The 16679-nt window shown below is 36.0% G+C and overlaps 1 protein-coding gene across 1 annotated transcript in view; it reads left to right on the forward strand.

Annotated features, from left to right (window-relative positions):
• The window catches only part of LOC108775010 (homeobox protein aristaless), a 128908-nt gene extending 124963 nt beyond the window's left edge, over positions 1-3945 (forward strand). The window contains exon 5 of the mRNA XM_018541278.1: positions 3364-3945. Coding sequence (XP_018396780.1) covers positions 3364-3945 — 582 coding nt within the window. The remainder of the gene's footprint in view (positions 1-3363) is intronic.
• Positions 3946-16679: the final 12734 nt, after the last annotated feature.

Here is a 16679-nt window from a genome sequence, read left to right on the forward strand (position 1 = left end):
TCCTATTTTTATATTTCATTGCGCCTATATTATTTCTCTTTCGAGCGAAAATCGAACATGTAAACGATCTCAGATCCGAGTATCAGATAAAACAGAATCTCAGATAGAGCAAACCGATCAAATCATCTTTTCGACAGCAAGCTACCAGGATAGGATCCACAGATCTCACGGAATGCGTTCGCAATCGCCGCCGCCGCGTCATCGGTGAGCCAATGATCGGGCCGATCGTCAAATCGCAAAGTCATCCGGACACATGTCTATCCTTGTCCGCACGATGACGAAGCCGCACCGTGACGAACCGTATTGGGAGTGTCTACATCACTCGGCGGTACTTTTGATTCCCAAATCCGTGATGCTGGAGCAGATCCGAGAGCTGGAGGTGGCAATGTAGAACGCACAGTCGTACTATTCGATGCGAGACTATCGCACGTCGACGGAAAACGAGGCGAATTTCTCCTCGTACATGAGAAAAACAAGTGAGCCGTGTAAGGTCTCCTCTGTTACGTGACCTTATAGTCGACGAAGAAAATGAAAAGGAGAAACGTCATTTTCTAATATCTACGGCTACGTTCCTTCAACACGACGCGCCAATCGATTCTTTGATACAAAAGAATAAATCAGGAGATTGAAAATGATAAATATAAAAGTCAAATATTAATGTTAAACAAAGTGACTTTTAGATCGTGGATGTACAATAAATAGGAAATAAAGGACCTACTGTCAAGCTGGTCTTTAATACTTGAACAAATTGATATACAAAATATACTTATATCCAATCCTGCAACTATACGCGCCGAATTTAATTCCTAACAGAATTACAGTAAATCACAAATTAAATTAACATAATATCTTTCGCAATAAAATTATTTACAGGTTTAAAATTCTTATTTGTCAGTGATATTACTACTTTTATACTTCTAGGATTGCGTTTCAAGACTGAAAATTAGAATATGGAAGTTTATGTAGGAATGATCAGTAAAAAATGCTGGACAGCACAAGAAATGATCAATAAAAGAAAGGATATCTAATGTAATAACAATATTAATTATTTCATCTTGTATTTTAATTATAATAATGTGTGTCTTTACGAATAATTAATGTTACAAGAGATTTATTTGATTCATTTAGAAATCAAAAGACGAATAGATGCATCAAAAAACATGTATCAAATAATTTTAGAAGAATAAAGTCATACAATGAACACGATAAATTGAAATTCAATCCAGACATCGTCGAAATGGCAGTCAGAGAGCGAGGAAACTTTGCAGAAGATGGAGAACTGTTCGCGCGCGATTACCTGACGAGAATTCTCGCTGAAAGTATCTTGAGAGTCGCGCTTCTGAAGCGGTAACATGAAACATCTCTCTCACCGGAAACGATAAAAGACCCGGATAGCTTTCAGGATAGATGGTCGCTTCTCGAAAAGTTCTACTCGAACAATCGACGTAACGAGCCACGCTCGGAATTCGCGGCCGTTATTTACCGCGGAAACAATGGATATACAAAAATCTGGAATCATAGCAGGTGCTCGCGCGCGGAGAGATTGGATAAGTTGAATTGTTGTCGTCCTAAGCCATTCGTCATTGCGATCAGTCACGAGACACGTCTCCTCTTTCTTTTTCTTTCTCTTGTGCGACCTGATATTAAAACGAAATCGGCGATACGTTATTTGCGTTCGGTCGGGACGCGCACGGCATAAAATCGACCCAACAACCAGAGATATAGGATGACGGTAGAGGCATGAAAAAGTGACGGAAAAAGGGAAAGGAGAAGAAAGACACGGATTGACGAAGGAGCGAGAAGGAACGAACTTCCGCTGAACTGATTAGAGCTCCGGGTCTTTTCGAGGAAGCCTCGCGTTGGAATGGAATGGAATGTGCTGGAACTTGGTGAACGCACATCACGAACGGCGATTCGCATTGGTTGTCCAATTTCTATTTACAAGTATTAGAATTCAATCTCCTTGGATTTAATGTCGACATCAAATTTTGACTTGGTTCGCTGAGCATTTAAGTCATAAAAATAGAACAAAGCGTTTGAAATCGTAAAAATAGGTATTGAGATTATTACATGTCACGAGTAACGCAAAATATGTAAAAATGTTTAACAATAGTAAAAAATTTTAATATTTCAAAAATATTTTATAATTGGTTTTTCTCTAATATTTTTATGCCATTTTTTGTAACAGGAGAAACTGCAATTTCGTAACAAATTAACTTGCACGATAATTAGTACATTCTTGTTCCTACATTTATATTATTTTTAGCTCGACATTTTATGTTGTTTACAAGAATTTTCTAGCTTCATGATTACTGTACAAATAGTACAGCAATTATTCAACTGTAGCATTCAATTAATTATTGAACGTTGCAGTTGAATAATTGCTGTAGTATTTGTACAGTAATCATGAAGCTAGGAAATTCTTGTCTTATCGCAGTATTATTAATAACGTAATTTTCATATGTTTGTATCACACCCTCTCTGTACTTTATTTATAAAAATACGTACATTGCGAATTTGACGCGCAGTGATACCGATTCCGAGTATCTCGAGTTGCCAGAAACGAAAAGTGGGCCAAGGAATCGCTAACCTAACGGTTTTACGACAGCCGATATTTTGTTAATTTTCGAGGGGAAACGTAAAATTCAGGTAGAGAGACAGACGAAAGAAAAGAGAGAGAGAGAGAGAGAGAGGGAGGCAGAAGGGAAACGCAGACGATCTCTGCCTCGCAGCAGTATTCGGTTTCCTTGGAGAATCGACGGTAATGATACACTGTTCTCTACCTTCCTGAAAAAGAGGAGAATGCGTCACCGTAACCGGAATTCGAACTCTCACAGATCAACAACTTCTAAAGAAGAAAGTACCTATCGAATACCTTTCTGACCCGGAATCGAATGGACGATTTTCTTGAAACCTTTAAAGGGGATCTAAATTTGTACTTCCATTATTTTTGTTCGTTGCGATAATTACAAAGGCAATTAAGATTATAGCGTTTACTCGTAATAAGGAGCCATTTTATAAACATATTTATAAAAAATATTTGTGTAACATGAATATTAAATTATTATTAGAAAAAGCGGAAATGAAAACTTTCTGACAAAAACGCGATTGAATATTATATTTAAATAGTATTAATTAGAAAATTGCAAACCTCTTCGACCGGTTCGCGTCTATAAATACAGCTGATCACTATACTGCTACCGTCATTATTTAAAATATCGACTGCGTTGCGGTTACGTAATGCGAAGAATTCCGAAAGACGCAAAAAAAAAATCCTTCCGGGCTCTACTGTTATCGCGGTTTAAGAGCCTTCCACGAACGACACGGCGCCTAATCAGACCGCTCGTTCATCATGTGTTCCAGGTCTGGTTCCAGAATCGACGGGCCAAGTGGCGTAAACAGGAGAAGGTCGGACCCCAGGCACATCCCTACACTCCGTACCCACCACCGTCGGCGGTCGTGGCGCCGACCTTGCCGAACCCTTTCGCCCACCTGGTCAACTTCCCGCACAGGAAGCCCTTCGACGCCTTTCGCTATCCGCCGTTGGGTCATGGCCCGGTCCTCCCCGGTGGTTACGCCGCTCATCCCTATCATCGAGCTCCGCCACCACTGCTGCCGCCCGGCATGCCCCTGCCGTATACGTCCGCTGCCTCCTTTCAGAATTTGCTGGCGAACATATCAGCGGCACAACGGCCGAAGTTAGTGCGTGGCTCGCCACCTCCGCCCCCGCCACCTGCCTCTGCGATAGCTCTGTCGCATCCTCCAGTGGCACCTCCACCTCCACCACCGCCGACAGCCACCTCACCGCAGAGCTCGCCTACGGGTAGCGTAGGATTACCGGACATCGACAGGAGGACCAACAGCATCGCCTCGCTCAGACTTAAAGCCCGCGAGTACGAGATACAACTGGAAATGTTGCGTAAGAACGGCAATCTCATAAGTTGAAACGCTGCCGATCGAGTGTGGTAGACAATGAGCGCGCGAGTCTGTACTGAATCGGTTCGATCGGGTCATGGATCGATAGGTTAGACAGACATTCTTCCGCACACGGAGAATGTCGGTAAGAATGTTGAATCACGCGAATGAACTCGTCAAGTTTTCAAATCAACCATTTAAATCACAGTGCTTGTCCAACGTATGACGTAAGATCTCAACCAAATATCAAAATACTTGGTCGAGTTGCAACAAACAGAGATTGTGATGTTTAACTATTTAAGACGATTTCTGATTGTGTAACGTCCCATTGGTCAGACTATGATTCGAGTGTTGTTGATCGATCCGTTGATAACTGTGACGAATTTAGGAAAATGTGTGATCGAGTTTCGTGGCAAACTGCATGTATTGTAGTAAGTGCTAGCACGTTTATTAAGCAGAGCGGATTCTGTATCGGAAAGATGGAATGTGAAAGGCATGTGATAAGTTCCGTTTTCCATCAAACAATCTATCATCAAATCCGTGATACAATTTTAATATGTTTTTACTTTTTGTACGTTTGGGACGGCAAAAAATATCTCAAGAAAATTAATAATGTAGTCTAGATGAATGAATGAAATTCACTCAAGAATTTAATTTAATTAAAATAATTTAAATTTAAAAAAAAGTAAAAACAAAATACTTTAGACTGTTTTCTTTTACAAATTGACATTTAAAAATTATTGACAAAAAATTTATCATAATGTAATTTTCTAAATCTTCTTTTATTCATCATTTGTTGTATCATTATCCATGACATCATTTTATAACGTGATACAAAAACGAACGCGGAATGGCGTGAACGAAAGCAAGGAAGAGTGAAATTACCGTTACTCATGTACACCGCACTGTGTATATAGTTTGCAGTATTCCGTATGCGAGGGAATTAATAGGACTGTGCAAATCGAGGGACTCTTGCTCGCGTAAGTACATCGTTTGAATCTGTTTCGCAAGCATCGAGAGGTAGATTTCTTAATTAGTTCGCATAGCCGGTAATCACATCAGCTTCTATTAAGACTAATATCGTATATGTTATACGATGAATTTACAAGACGCATTAACATTTTGGTGCGGAAAGAAATTTTTCTTTTACAAGCTACTCGATCAATTTATCGTAGAATATGTGAGATATTAGTCTAACGCAACGCTGATTGTTAAATATTCGTGAAATAGATATTAATCCTAGCAAGATTAATTCTAATAAATAATAGGCAGATGGCGTTAAAATCATTCTTTATTTTGTCAAATAATGTAATAAATGTTAAATCAACAATAAACAAATATACGAATACAATTTGTAGAATTATATAAAATTGTTCATTTAATATTAAATTTAAAGTATAAAACAAAGGTTTGGACATTTGCTTATAAAAATTTTTTATTTCGGAAAACTAGATTTATAAAAACATATCTACTTAATAGAGTGTTTTAAAATAAATATATTTTTTAAATCTTTTAGAGTAAATTGTCATTCTAGAGAGTAAAAACTCTCCAAGATTAAAAATTGATTTCTCTCTTTTGCAAAACTGGCTCAATTTTCATTGTTTAAAGTGAGATTCTACTGTGAAGAATATTTTGAAAGTACATGTGTACTGCATAATATATTTTTCCATATTTATCTAAACATTATTTGTAATTAGTTCTTTTTTATCTTGAATCTGCTAGGATTAATTAAAAGTCGCATAAAGCGTTCTCTTTTTGCTAGAAAACAATAATAGAAACTATATTCGCGATTCCAAAGTGATCCTTATCGAAAGATCGAAAAGTGTCCGTCCATTTGGAGGTTATTCGGCATCGCGACGGAAAGTCGAAATTTTAGAGACTATATTAACTAAAATTTGAAAGAGAAAAAAAGGCGATCTTGTGAAACGTAATAAGGAATATTTTTGTCCCGCTAGATCTCCGTTCCTTCCCGTCGCGTCGCGCAATCGCAATAAAACCTCACATAGCGGTCATCAATGATCGCGTGAAACCCAAGACCGTGTAGTTTTATTTACTTTTACAAGAAACGTTATATATACGTTTAGACAAGAGAGAAGAAAAAAAGAAGAGAGATACTATTTATATAAATATATATATATTATATAAATCTATATACTTTATTTACAATCAAGATATTCTACGCTATTGCTATAGATTTTACGATTGTATAAGCATATTTAGCGCGTAAGTCGTCTGTAAATAATTGTAACGGTCGCGTTGTCATTTTTAACAATACCTTGCAATATCCTGTTTGCATGATATAATAATATCGACACGCATACGTATAAATCGTATCGGCTACTCTTTGCTGGTATTTTCACTTCAAATTTCTTTATTGAGGATTCATCTGATTGTGAGATCCTTGGAACGTTATCGATCTCGTAATTCGAACAACAAACGTAACAGTTGTCAGACCTGACGATACATCGAGAGAAAAAGATGCTAGAAAAATGAGTTCAGCCACGTTTTTCCGTCTTTCACGACAATAGAATTATAATCGGAATCGAAATCGAGATCGAAAATCTGCTTTCCCTATTTCTCAAATTGAATCAACCACGTGCATTGTACTTAATCTTAATATTACCTCCTTATCCTTTCTTTACAATGAATAAATGATTATGATAAAAAAGAATGCATTTTTTATTAAGCAAACCTTTCATTACCAAACATTAAAATTTGATAAGCTTAAGTTTTTATTTAGTGACAATTTCTTTACGATTATTTATTTAATTTAGTGACTTCTTTACGTTGGAATAAAAGGAAATTTAAATTAAATATTAGAATTCTTCTAAAACATTTGTTTTATTACTACAATCAAATATTGAAATTATTTATGTGCGCCCTTATAATTTCAAATATCCCAAAAATATATGGGTTCAATTCTGAATGCAGCCATCACGCCGCAAGGAGATGCGCGTCGGATAGCGATATTAATTTACGGGCTCGTCAGCTTCCCGAAAAATACCCCATTAACTCGCACATACATTAAATGCTCTTTCTCTCTCGAAAGGCTGCACTCGGGGAGTTCCCTGGGATTGACTTACGACGAGTAATTCGCGGTCAGACACGCCCGACCGACGAGTTATTTAAATATTTTACAGTTTAATGGAGTCCCGAGCCATTAACGGGCGTCAGCTAATTAGTAACGTATCCCGACGTGTAACAACGGGCGAGAGTGCTTTCAGGAAGGTCCGCTAACGATCGCTCGATAAATCGAACATTCTGCCGACAAATCGGCTCGTCGATCGGGCCTGACGTGCAGCAACGAATTTAAAACGTTTTTAGGTCTTCTAAGATAAAAGTACACGGATTGATTCTCTTCGACAGATGATACGAAAGACTTGCTAAAACTTAAGGTGTTCGATAGACATATATAGCACATACAATATTTATACTTCTAACAAGCTAGATGAAAATTATATTCTGTCTTTATCTATTTAAATCACTAAAAAAAGATGGTTGTATTACTTTTAATGTAATTTCCAATAATCTGTAATTTTTTTATTATTTCGAAATGTTTATCGAACACTCTAACTTCCGCAGATTTTGTTTTCTTTCGGGATTTTAATACTAACGCTAAAACTACTCTGACAGATAAACATATACCTATTTTTATTACTTAAATATACATATTTGTTTAAAAGAGGGATAAAAGAAGAAACATGGATTAATTTAATCACTCATATATTATAGCAAGAATCACGAAAAATCTCAGAAAATAAATCATTATGAATTTGATTTAAAATTACGACCTAATTTATTTGGATTGTTTTGTTCGAATACGTCGAGGAAATTATTGTATTTAAACGAGATTTCGACTTTTTCTACTAAACACATGTGCTTGATTCAGATAAATCTATAGTAGTAAACTGGAACATAGACAAACATCGACCGCTATCAACGTCGAACTCGATTGCAACTAAACGGACGGTGGACGGATTTTAATGATATGCCGTGAAACGATAACATACAATCAATTTCACGTTTCAATTTCCTGGAACCGTTAAAGCACTGAACGAATACCGGCACCTGGTGCTTTCACACGGAATTTTATTGATCGCGATCATAAATTTGCCGGAAAATCGCGGTATTACAGTGATGGCTGATTGAGGAATAGTATTAGAAATCAGACGTTAATGTTTAGAATTATGCTTTTATCGTGATACATCGAGGCTAGTTTGCGAACGTCGTATGTACTCGTTGTATGCGGAACATTATTACATATTTTACGATAATCTTAAATAAGTATCGAACTACACGTTTAAATTACACATTTTGATTGCAGCTACATCGTGCATCATAATTGTGACGGACACAAATTCTAAAATATGTAATGAAATAAAAGGCTTGTGTGTGTATGTCTCTCTCTTTCTCGACTTATTATATCTTACAAAACACTTTTTTCTCTCTTCTATTAAATATGATAGTAGGCAGAAAAAGAAGTAGATAATAGCTACCAAATGTTGAACGAAATAATTCCAATCAAATGTTCGGTTAACGTAACCAATAATTTTATTTTTCTATAAATATTTATAGTAAATATTACTAAATGGTTGATTATATATTATTATATGTTTGGTAATATTTAGAAAAGTAAAATGATTTTTAGTTACATTATACTGCATAGTTATATTAACCGCATTTAATTGGAATTATTTCACTCGATATTTGATAGTTATTATAGCAGACTCTTTTTTTTCAGAGTGTATATAAAATATTTTTCCATTTCTCACGGACTTAATTATTTTATTTGATAAAGTTGATTTTATTTCTCTAAGCTTCTCTCTATATTGAAATGATTTATTCAAGATCGCATCAGACAAGATTGTATGATTACACGTGCACGTTATCAATTTTGTTATTAGAAAGAATAAGTGATAATTTTCCAAATGCATCTCTGAGGAAAGCTAAGTTACCAGATCATGCGATGCAAAGCATACGATAGCAGCTGCCGATCGCTAAATTCATTGTGATGTGAACGATTATTAGATGGCTAGAGTCGGTGTAAAACGTCGCCATAATCACCGGTTACTAACTAACTGGCTAAACCTCCGTCCGCTGCCTCTTTCTACAGCTTTACGCGAGATGCACGCGCGTATACGCGATTCACTAATATAATCGCCGCGGGCACCGTCGATACTGTTTACACCGTAGTAATTTGCTAATGGCCAGGTCGACACGATGAATTCGGGATCGGGTTAGCTGCGTGGTCTGCATGCCGATCGCGCGGCGAGATCGACAACGCGGCCCGAGTGATCGAGGATCGATCACGCAGAAGGAAGAAGAGACACGCCTCCGCCGATCGATTTTGCCGTTCATCCGCGTATTACCGATCTATTCTGGGCCGTAATTTGCGTCGATTATCCTTTCGTTTACTGTGGCCGCTTATCGCTCGAGCCGCTTTCGATGATAACCGAAGTGATGAAGGCAAGGACCCGTTCTATTTACGTCACGCTTATATGCGTATCCCTTCCATGTTCATTCCTTTAGATTCTTTAGAGATACGGAATGGAAGACAAAATTGCATCTTTATATTCGAATAATGTCGGCAAACAATTTCAAAGAAATATTATTTATTTCACTATATAGATGTATGTAGCTATTACGTGAGACAAAAGCGATTAAAAAAAGATTTGCACAATGATTCACAATGATATTGAGACGAAATCGATAGATATTTGATTTTTCAATAAATACGCGAAATCGAGTAGTTATATCTTAAATTTGTATTTAAATTAAATTATATATTTCTTGTTGTTATTAAAGAACTCATTCGAAAGCTTTGCAATTTAATTTGTTCACGTTATTTTTACGATTTAGCGATTTAATTTCATCACAATATACTACAAGGTACACATCGCATGCGACATCTAAAATGTTCTTTAAAACAAAGTTCTTTAAAACTATCATATTTTGACAACGAGTAATATATGGGTTTGCAATCAATTGTATGGGAATACATTAAATTAATCGAATGTAAGAGAAAAAGAAGGCCTTAAAATGTTTGTTGGGGGGCAGATAAACCATATGATTTACTTTTCACAAAACTTTCAAAAATCATCGATTTTCTACTTTATTCGATTATTCTTATATTTAAATAAAATAAAGAAAACGGCATGATTTGTTCCATGTTGTCTCAGTATTCCTCATAATCATTTCTTCACAAACTACTAAACCAGTTCTGCTCGTCAAAAATGCTGAATATGTCAGTTAATTCATCGGCGCTATGAAATATGTATTTAAGACGCTATAAAGTAAATGCTAAATATTTTTATATTCTAAATTAATTTCGATGAAACGGTTATTATCTCATTCACCTCAACGTTTATTGGAAAAGTGAAATTTATATTATATTTTTCTCAAACAAGTAATTTTATATAAATTAATTTATTATTATCGCTTTTTTGATTAATTATCATATAATTTAAAATATATAAACACATCGAGGCGATAATTTCAATCGTCTTTTTATGGAAGTAGATATTGGAGCAATTTATGTATAAGATAAAATCTGAAGCGACGCGGGACGAGAAATTATAAATTATATTTTCATTGCAATGTTTACGATGAAACTATTTCTTTAGCAACGCTTAAATTTCTCTCATCGCATTTTAAATCTTTCACAAATTTAAATATAATCTTTCTATCATTTTTTTAATTAAAATCGTAAAATATATTACATGGATTGATAGATCAAGTATAAGTAGCTTAATCATAAAATTAACGTTCTTTTGAAATTTATGACACGTTAGAATATATATTTTTTATTTAGTTAACGTGCACATCTTGATGTTTGTTGTTACGTCATACTTGTTGCGCGCTATACTGATACAAGGTTGACGCTTTATCATTCAATTCGAATATGCAGGTAGCGAGCTACTTTCCGTATATGTCACGAGATGCAATCACAACAAATATAACAGTGAGAGAGACTATTTCTTATTAAAATCTATTCTTATTAGAATCTAAATCCACGTTTAAAATTGTGTTTTACGATAATAAGTGTATCTAATTGTAAACAATAATTATTGACCGAATATAGATATTTCACACAATTTATTTCTTTTAAGTATGAATTTCGATATATATATGTAAAAAAAATAAGAAACAATAATTACAAATTATTCCTTCGTAATATTTCGAGCGATATGTGACATAATAATTGCTGTAAAACCACGAGTAATATTGGAAAGACTATGCAAGTTACAGCGTGATCGATTTCTGGTAATTAGTGCGCGAGATAGTAATTAACTGTGTTTTCACGAGTGAGTGCCTTGAATGAATAAAGAGGAACAGAAAAGGTGAACTGGAAGGCATTGGAAACCGGTGGAGCAACCATGGGGTGTGAATAAATTATTATTTTATATATTACTTGCAAATTTAATTATTCTAACTATTTTATGTGCAAGATTCTTCTAAATATAAATTTTATGTTCTACACATTATAATTTATATATATTTCCGTTTATAATTTAAACGTAATTTCAATCTTGAGCCGTAATTTCACTGCTGCGTATCATTTCAGTGAGTGACATTCCTTATTTTATTAAGATAATGATGTGTACGAAAAGTATATTATTATTTAATATATAGGTATATATAAATATGTATACGCATTAAGTTAAAAATATAAAGATATATATCAAATATTTCATATGATTCTGTTATCTTAGAATGGATTCTAAAATAGAGAGAGAGAGATTAGTTAAAATATTTAATATTTGTATATCTATACACAGATTGCCGAGCAAAATTATCAGGGAAGTTTAATTACAAACACTTAGAAGTAAAAATGTAATTATACCGGTTGACATTCAAATATCAGTTAAAAATTCTATTTATATATTATTACATATACATATATATATTCCAAGAATGTCTATATTTTTCGCAAAATTTTAGGCCCGGTCATCCCTGAATCACTTTTTAAACAATTGTACATGAAAAACAAATTTCATATATTTACACTTTGGCCCAATTTGAAGCTCACTTTAGAGGCAAAATGCAGTCGCGAGTCTGTTTTGATAGTGATGTGTACTGCTCTCTCGCGAGTGATATATACAAGGAGTATTCACATACAATAATCTAAATATTTATTCATCGACATTTGCACATTCTTTTACTATTCCGGAATATTCGGCACAAATTGAACTTTCTGTGACTATTTAGTGATAGCTGGGTTTATTCTGAGTATCTCACATTATGCACTTTTTAATTTGAAATTCATATAATGACTATAAATATGGGCTGAAGAAGCAGCAGCACTTCATCTAAATGTTCCTTATCTTTTCTCTCCCCTTCTCTCTCGCTCTCTCTTCCACCCCTCCCCCTGTCTCTCTTCCTCTGTTTCTTGCTCTCTCATATCCTCGCGCGCAGCACGCGCAAGACTTTATCCGGTTAACAATCCCTAATTACGGGGTTCCTCGTAACTAACTCGGTTAACGTGAAAGGCGCCTCCGCTATCTTCCCCCCTGCAAGCCACTCAGTGCTCGCCTATCATCGCGATGGATGCAGATTAACCGGTCGTCTGATCTCTCGGGGTCTTCGCTTTAACTTCCCGGCACCGGCTTCCTTCGTTCAACGGCACTCGATTTCATGTATCCTGCCACGCCGCCTCTCGAGATAGACCGCCAAGTTTTAATAACTCGTTACGAAATTTGTTAAATCGTGGCGAATACAAGACACCGCCATGAGGCAAAAAACGAACTAAAGATTTGATTTCACAATATTTTCGCCTTGCGAGACCGTAGATCTGCAATCTTATGCGTGGACCTATTTTCTTTTTACCTACCGTAATGGAGTTTGTTAATATGTGGAGAAGAATTGCAAATTATTCAAAGTTTATTTCGCGTATTTGTTATTACATATATAACGAGACTGGTTATAAAATAATGCATGAAAACAACAGTAGTACATTGTACACCAAGGTTACCGCATTTAAGAAAATAATCAATTATTGCAGAAAAATAAACTATTTTAAATAAAGCATTGTATTTTTATCGTATTTAAAATTAGTAAGTAATAAAGTATTATTGTAATCACTTCATCGTGGAACGAAAACTCTAAAATAAAAGTAACGAACTTTTTAAGTAACGGTAATGAATTACTTTTGAGAATCAGTAGATAGTTGTTATAGTAACGATAAAAAGTAACTTTCCATTCTCTGAATGTAATAATAATAATATTTATATGATTTCGAAAGTCAATCTAACCGTAAGTAATTGACTTAACATCCAAGACATTACTTGATCTAATATATCCTATATCTATCGTCACGTGGTGTAATGAAACGATGAAGTGACGCTTGGAATGGGGGAAACGGTACCGAGATAACAAATATTAATCAGATAATAAAAAATGTAATCTAATTAACGTTTTATGGTGCAATATTACTCGCATCTGATTCACACACAATTTTATAACGATATGAAAATAAGAATATATTTTATTCACTTTATTTCAGTGTATCTCAATTTTTCCTTTAGTCTAACATTATTCGAATGATTGTTTACAGTTTCTACGTTTCTACGATGAAAAATACATGAGAAAATATTTAAGGAATAAAGCAATGCCCAAGCGGTAGCGAGACCGTCGAAAATTTCTATATATCCCCTCCTTTTCGTCTTTAATCACGGAAACGCCGATAATTTGATCGATAAAAGCGCTGCAAAGCGCGAAAGCGCGTACCTATACAGATTAAATCCAATATTTGCGTTATCGTAAGAGCCGATTTCTCGACATGTTTACGAACGCACACACACGCGCGCCTCTAATCGAAACACCAAATGCCGCGCTCTTATCTCGTAATAAGGCCCGCGATGTATGATTCCCCTGCTTCGCGAAATCGACGGTTGGGACCGAGACGCGGGGAGGCAGTGCCGGGGAGAAGCCGAAGACTTTGAGATGAGGGATGTACGGCGTGACGGTCTAATTGAGGCCCTCTTGATTGCATTTACACCGCCGCGCGGCCTCCCGTATCCCCGGGTGTATCCATACGGTTTGTATCCTCCACCTTCCCCGCGTATCTGGCCTCATTCCGGCCGCCGCTTCTACCTTCCTTCCTTACCGTCGCGTCGTCCTTCGCCTGCACCCTCCTTCCCTTCCCCTCCCCTCCCCTCCAACTTGCATCGCGCGTATACCTTTCGTTTGCACTCGATGCAGGATGCAGCGCCGTTCGCTTGCTATCTCTCTCATTCTCTCTCATTCTCCGTCTCGGCCTCTCTTCGAAGTGCTCCCCGAAGAGAGACCGTTCCTCCTTTTTCACCGGAGCAAACCGCTGCGCCATTATATAAACGCGCTCATCGGCGTCGTCGCTTCGAGACCTTGGGGATGAGGAGGGAAGAATGAGCGAGACAGAGAGAGAGAGAGAGAAAACGAACGCAGACGATGGGAGGGAGAAATCGCGTATCACGGGAATAATTTGTCCACCTGCGCGTGCAACAATCTCACCTGATCCGCCCGCTATCTCACGATCTTCCTCCATGTCTCTCCTCTCGTACACCCGCCTTGTCCCGTCGCTCTCACACCATCGGACATCGTTTACCACGACTCGACAACGATGACAAGATGTTCGATAAGCTCCCGCATCGATCATCGAACTAAACGGAGTTAACGCGGTCCATTTTTTCCGTCGACCGGACGCGAATATAACAACCGCACAAAAACGACGAACAATTACTTGTACGGGACAACATGGACGACTGGAGAGAGCATTGCGGTGGTGGGGGTGTAATCGTAATAGGTTGTCCAAGATGGCCGCTACCGGAAATAAACTGAAGGAGGTGAATTCAAATCGAATTTCAGTCGATTATTGTATCGCAATAATTGTCTTTTAGGGATCTTAAAACCAAACGCATCAGTCATAATGCGTAATATTAGTGATCATTTCATCTTTCTTTAACATTGATAGACAACAAGGTTGTAATGACTACTGTTACATTGTGCTGTCCTGATGGAAAATATTTCCATGGACACAGCACGTACTCGTTTGTAGCGCAATCGGAAATTCCTCCTAGATTCTAAAAATGATATGTAACTGCTAACATCATTGCCATTGCAATTAAGTTTGTTGCATTGACATTCGTTTTTTATTCGTAGGCTCTCTAGTTAATTGAGGTCATAAACGTATAGGTCTTTCTGCATCGCTTACATTTTTTTACATTCAAAAGCTTTTCGCTTTATTTCTTTGTTTTCAATTTGCCAACGATATATTTATCTCGTGTAAATACAAAAATTTTAAGAGATTTCAAGTAAAGCGAACGGACCTAATTACCTCTGGTTAAGATAAAATTTGATTCCTTGCTCTGCTGATACTAGTGCCTGATTATACGCAACGTCACCTTTTTTTACATTGTGGTCACGTCGGTAATTTACGAGACAAGAGTGCGTGTTACGACTTTAACGAGAGTCCGTTTCTCTCCCGATCCACCGTCATTTTCGTAAATCATGAATCGCAGATACGATCGACCTGATTGAGGCGCGATTATCTCGTCGCGCGTCGTAAATTACGTAGAATTGCCAAAATTCTGAGTAAGAACTAAGAACGCAACCTAATCGCGGCAGCGAAGTGATAATTAAAAAGATGGACTCGCACGGTGTTGCGATGATTTAAGAGACGGCAATATATTGTCGCTTAACGAGAATTCATCTCTCATCTCCATCATTTTCATAAATCATGGATTTGGGATTCAATCTGGAGTCGAGCATCGTGAGGCTTCCGCACCGAGATAAGCAAAAAGATTATTATTGGATCATCATTACCGTCGTGTATTGCTTTTCACCGATCGTCCATAGCTCTCCTCGAGGCTATCATCGTCACGTCGTAAATTGCACGTAATCTTAACCTCTAACTTTCTTCGTGGTTGTATGTACGAAGGGAGATCGAATTTATGTAATACGCACTTTCGTGAGTATATCCCACAATTTAAATGTGATAATTTTACATGTCAATATAACGTCAATGTCGTAGTGCGCGTATATGAGAAACATAATAAGCAAAGTTATCACATAATTTTAATAATATATTTATCAATACTCCCGCTCACTCATTACTACTATCGCTAATTATGACGTCAAAAACGAGGTAACACGCAATAAACATTCTTGGAAACTATACATAATAATGGAAGTATATTTTTTAATAAAACAATACTTGGTAATTGAAGAATCAATTTGTAAAGTTCTCTTCTTTTGTTTCATTAATTAATATATAGCCATATATCTAAAAATAAATTATATGCACAACACAAAATAAATGAGCCGTTAAACTGTCAAATTAATAACATATATAATTTAAGAAATAGATATAATTTCATATCTCCCCGAAATAAAAATATAATTTTATTTACATCGATTTATTCTATTGATTGCAAATTCTGTTTTATTGAATATTTATTTCCACGCAAATATAACTTGCAAAAATTTTTAGGCCACGTTCACGAACATTATTTGTCCTTGTTTAACATTTTGATAAACAATAAGGTTAAAGTGATTCTTAAACATTGTGAAACGAAATAAATCAAGTTCTCTACAACTATGATTATTTTAAGAATACAGTTGTGCATAATTTTATTAACTCGAAAATTAACTTTAATTTACAAAAAAAGGATTTTTTAACCAAGATCTATAAAAAAATGAAATATTTTTTGGCACGACTATGATTAATGTTATCGTAAGAGAATGACAAACTATTTAATGAAAAACTATTTTCTTATATTCCAGACAAT

Source organism: Cyphomyrmex costatus, unplaced genomic scaffold (genome assembly GCF_001594065.2).
Source record: "Cyphomyrmex costatus isolate MS0001 unplaced genomic scaffold, Ccosl1.0 scaffold281, whole genome shotgun sequence".
NCBI classification, from domain to species: domain Eukaryota; kingdom Metazoa; phylum Arthropoda; class Insecta; order Hymenoptera; family Formicidae; genus Cyphomyrmex; species Cyphomyrmex costatus.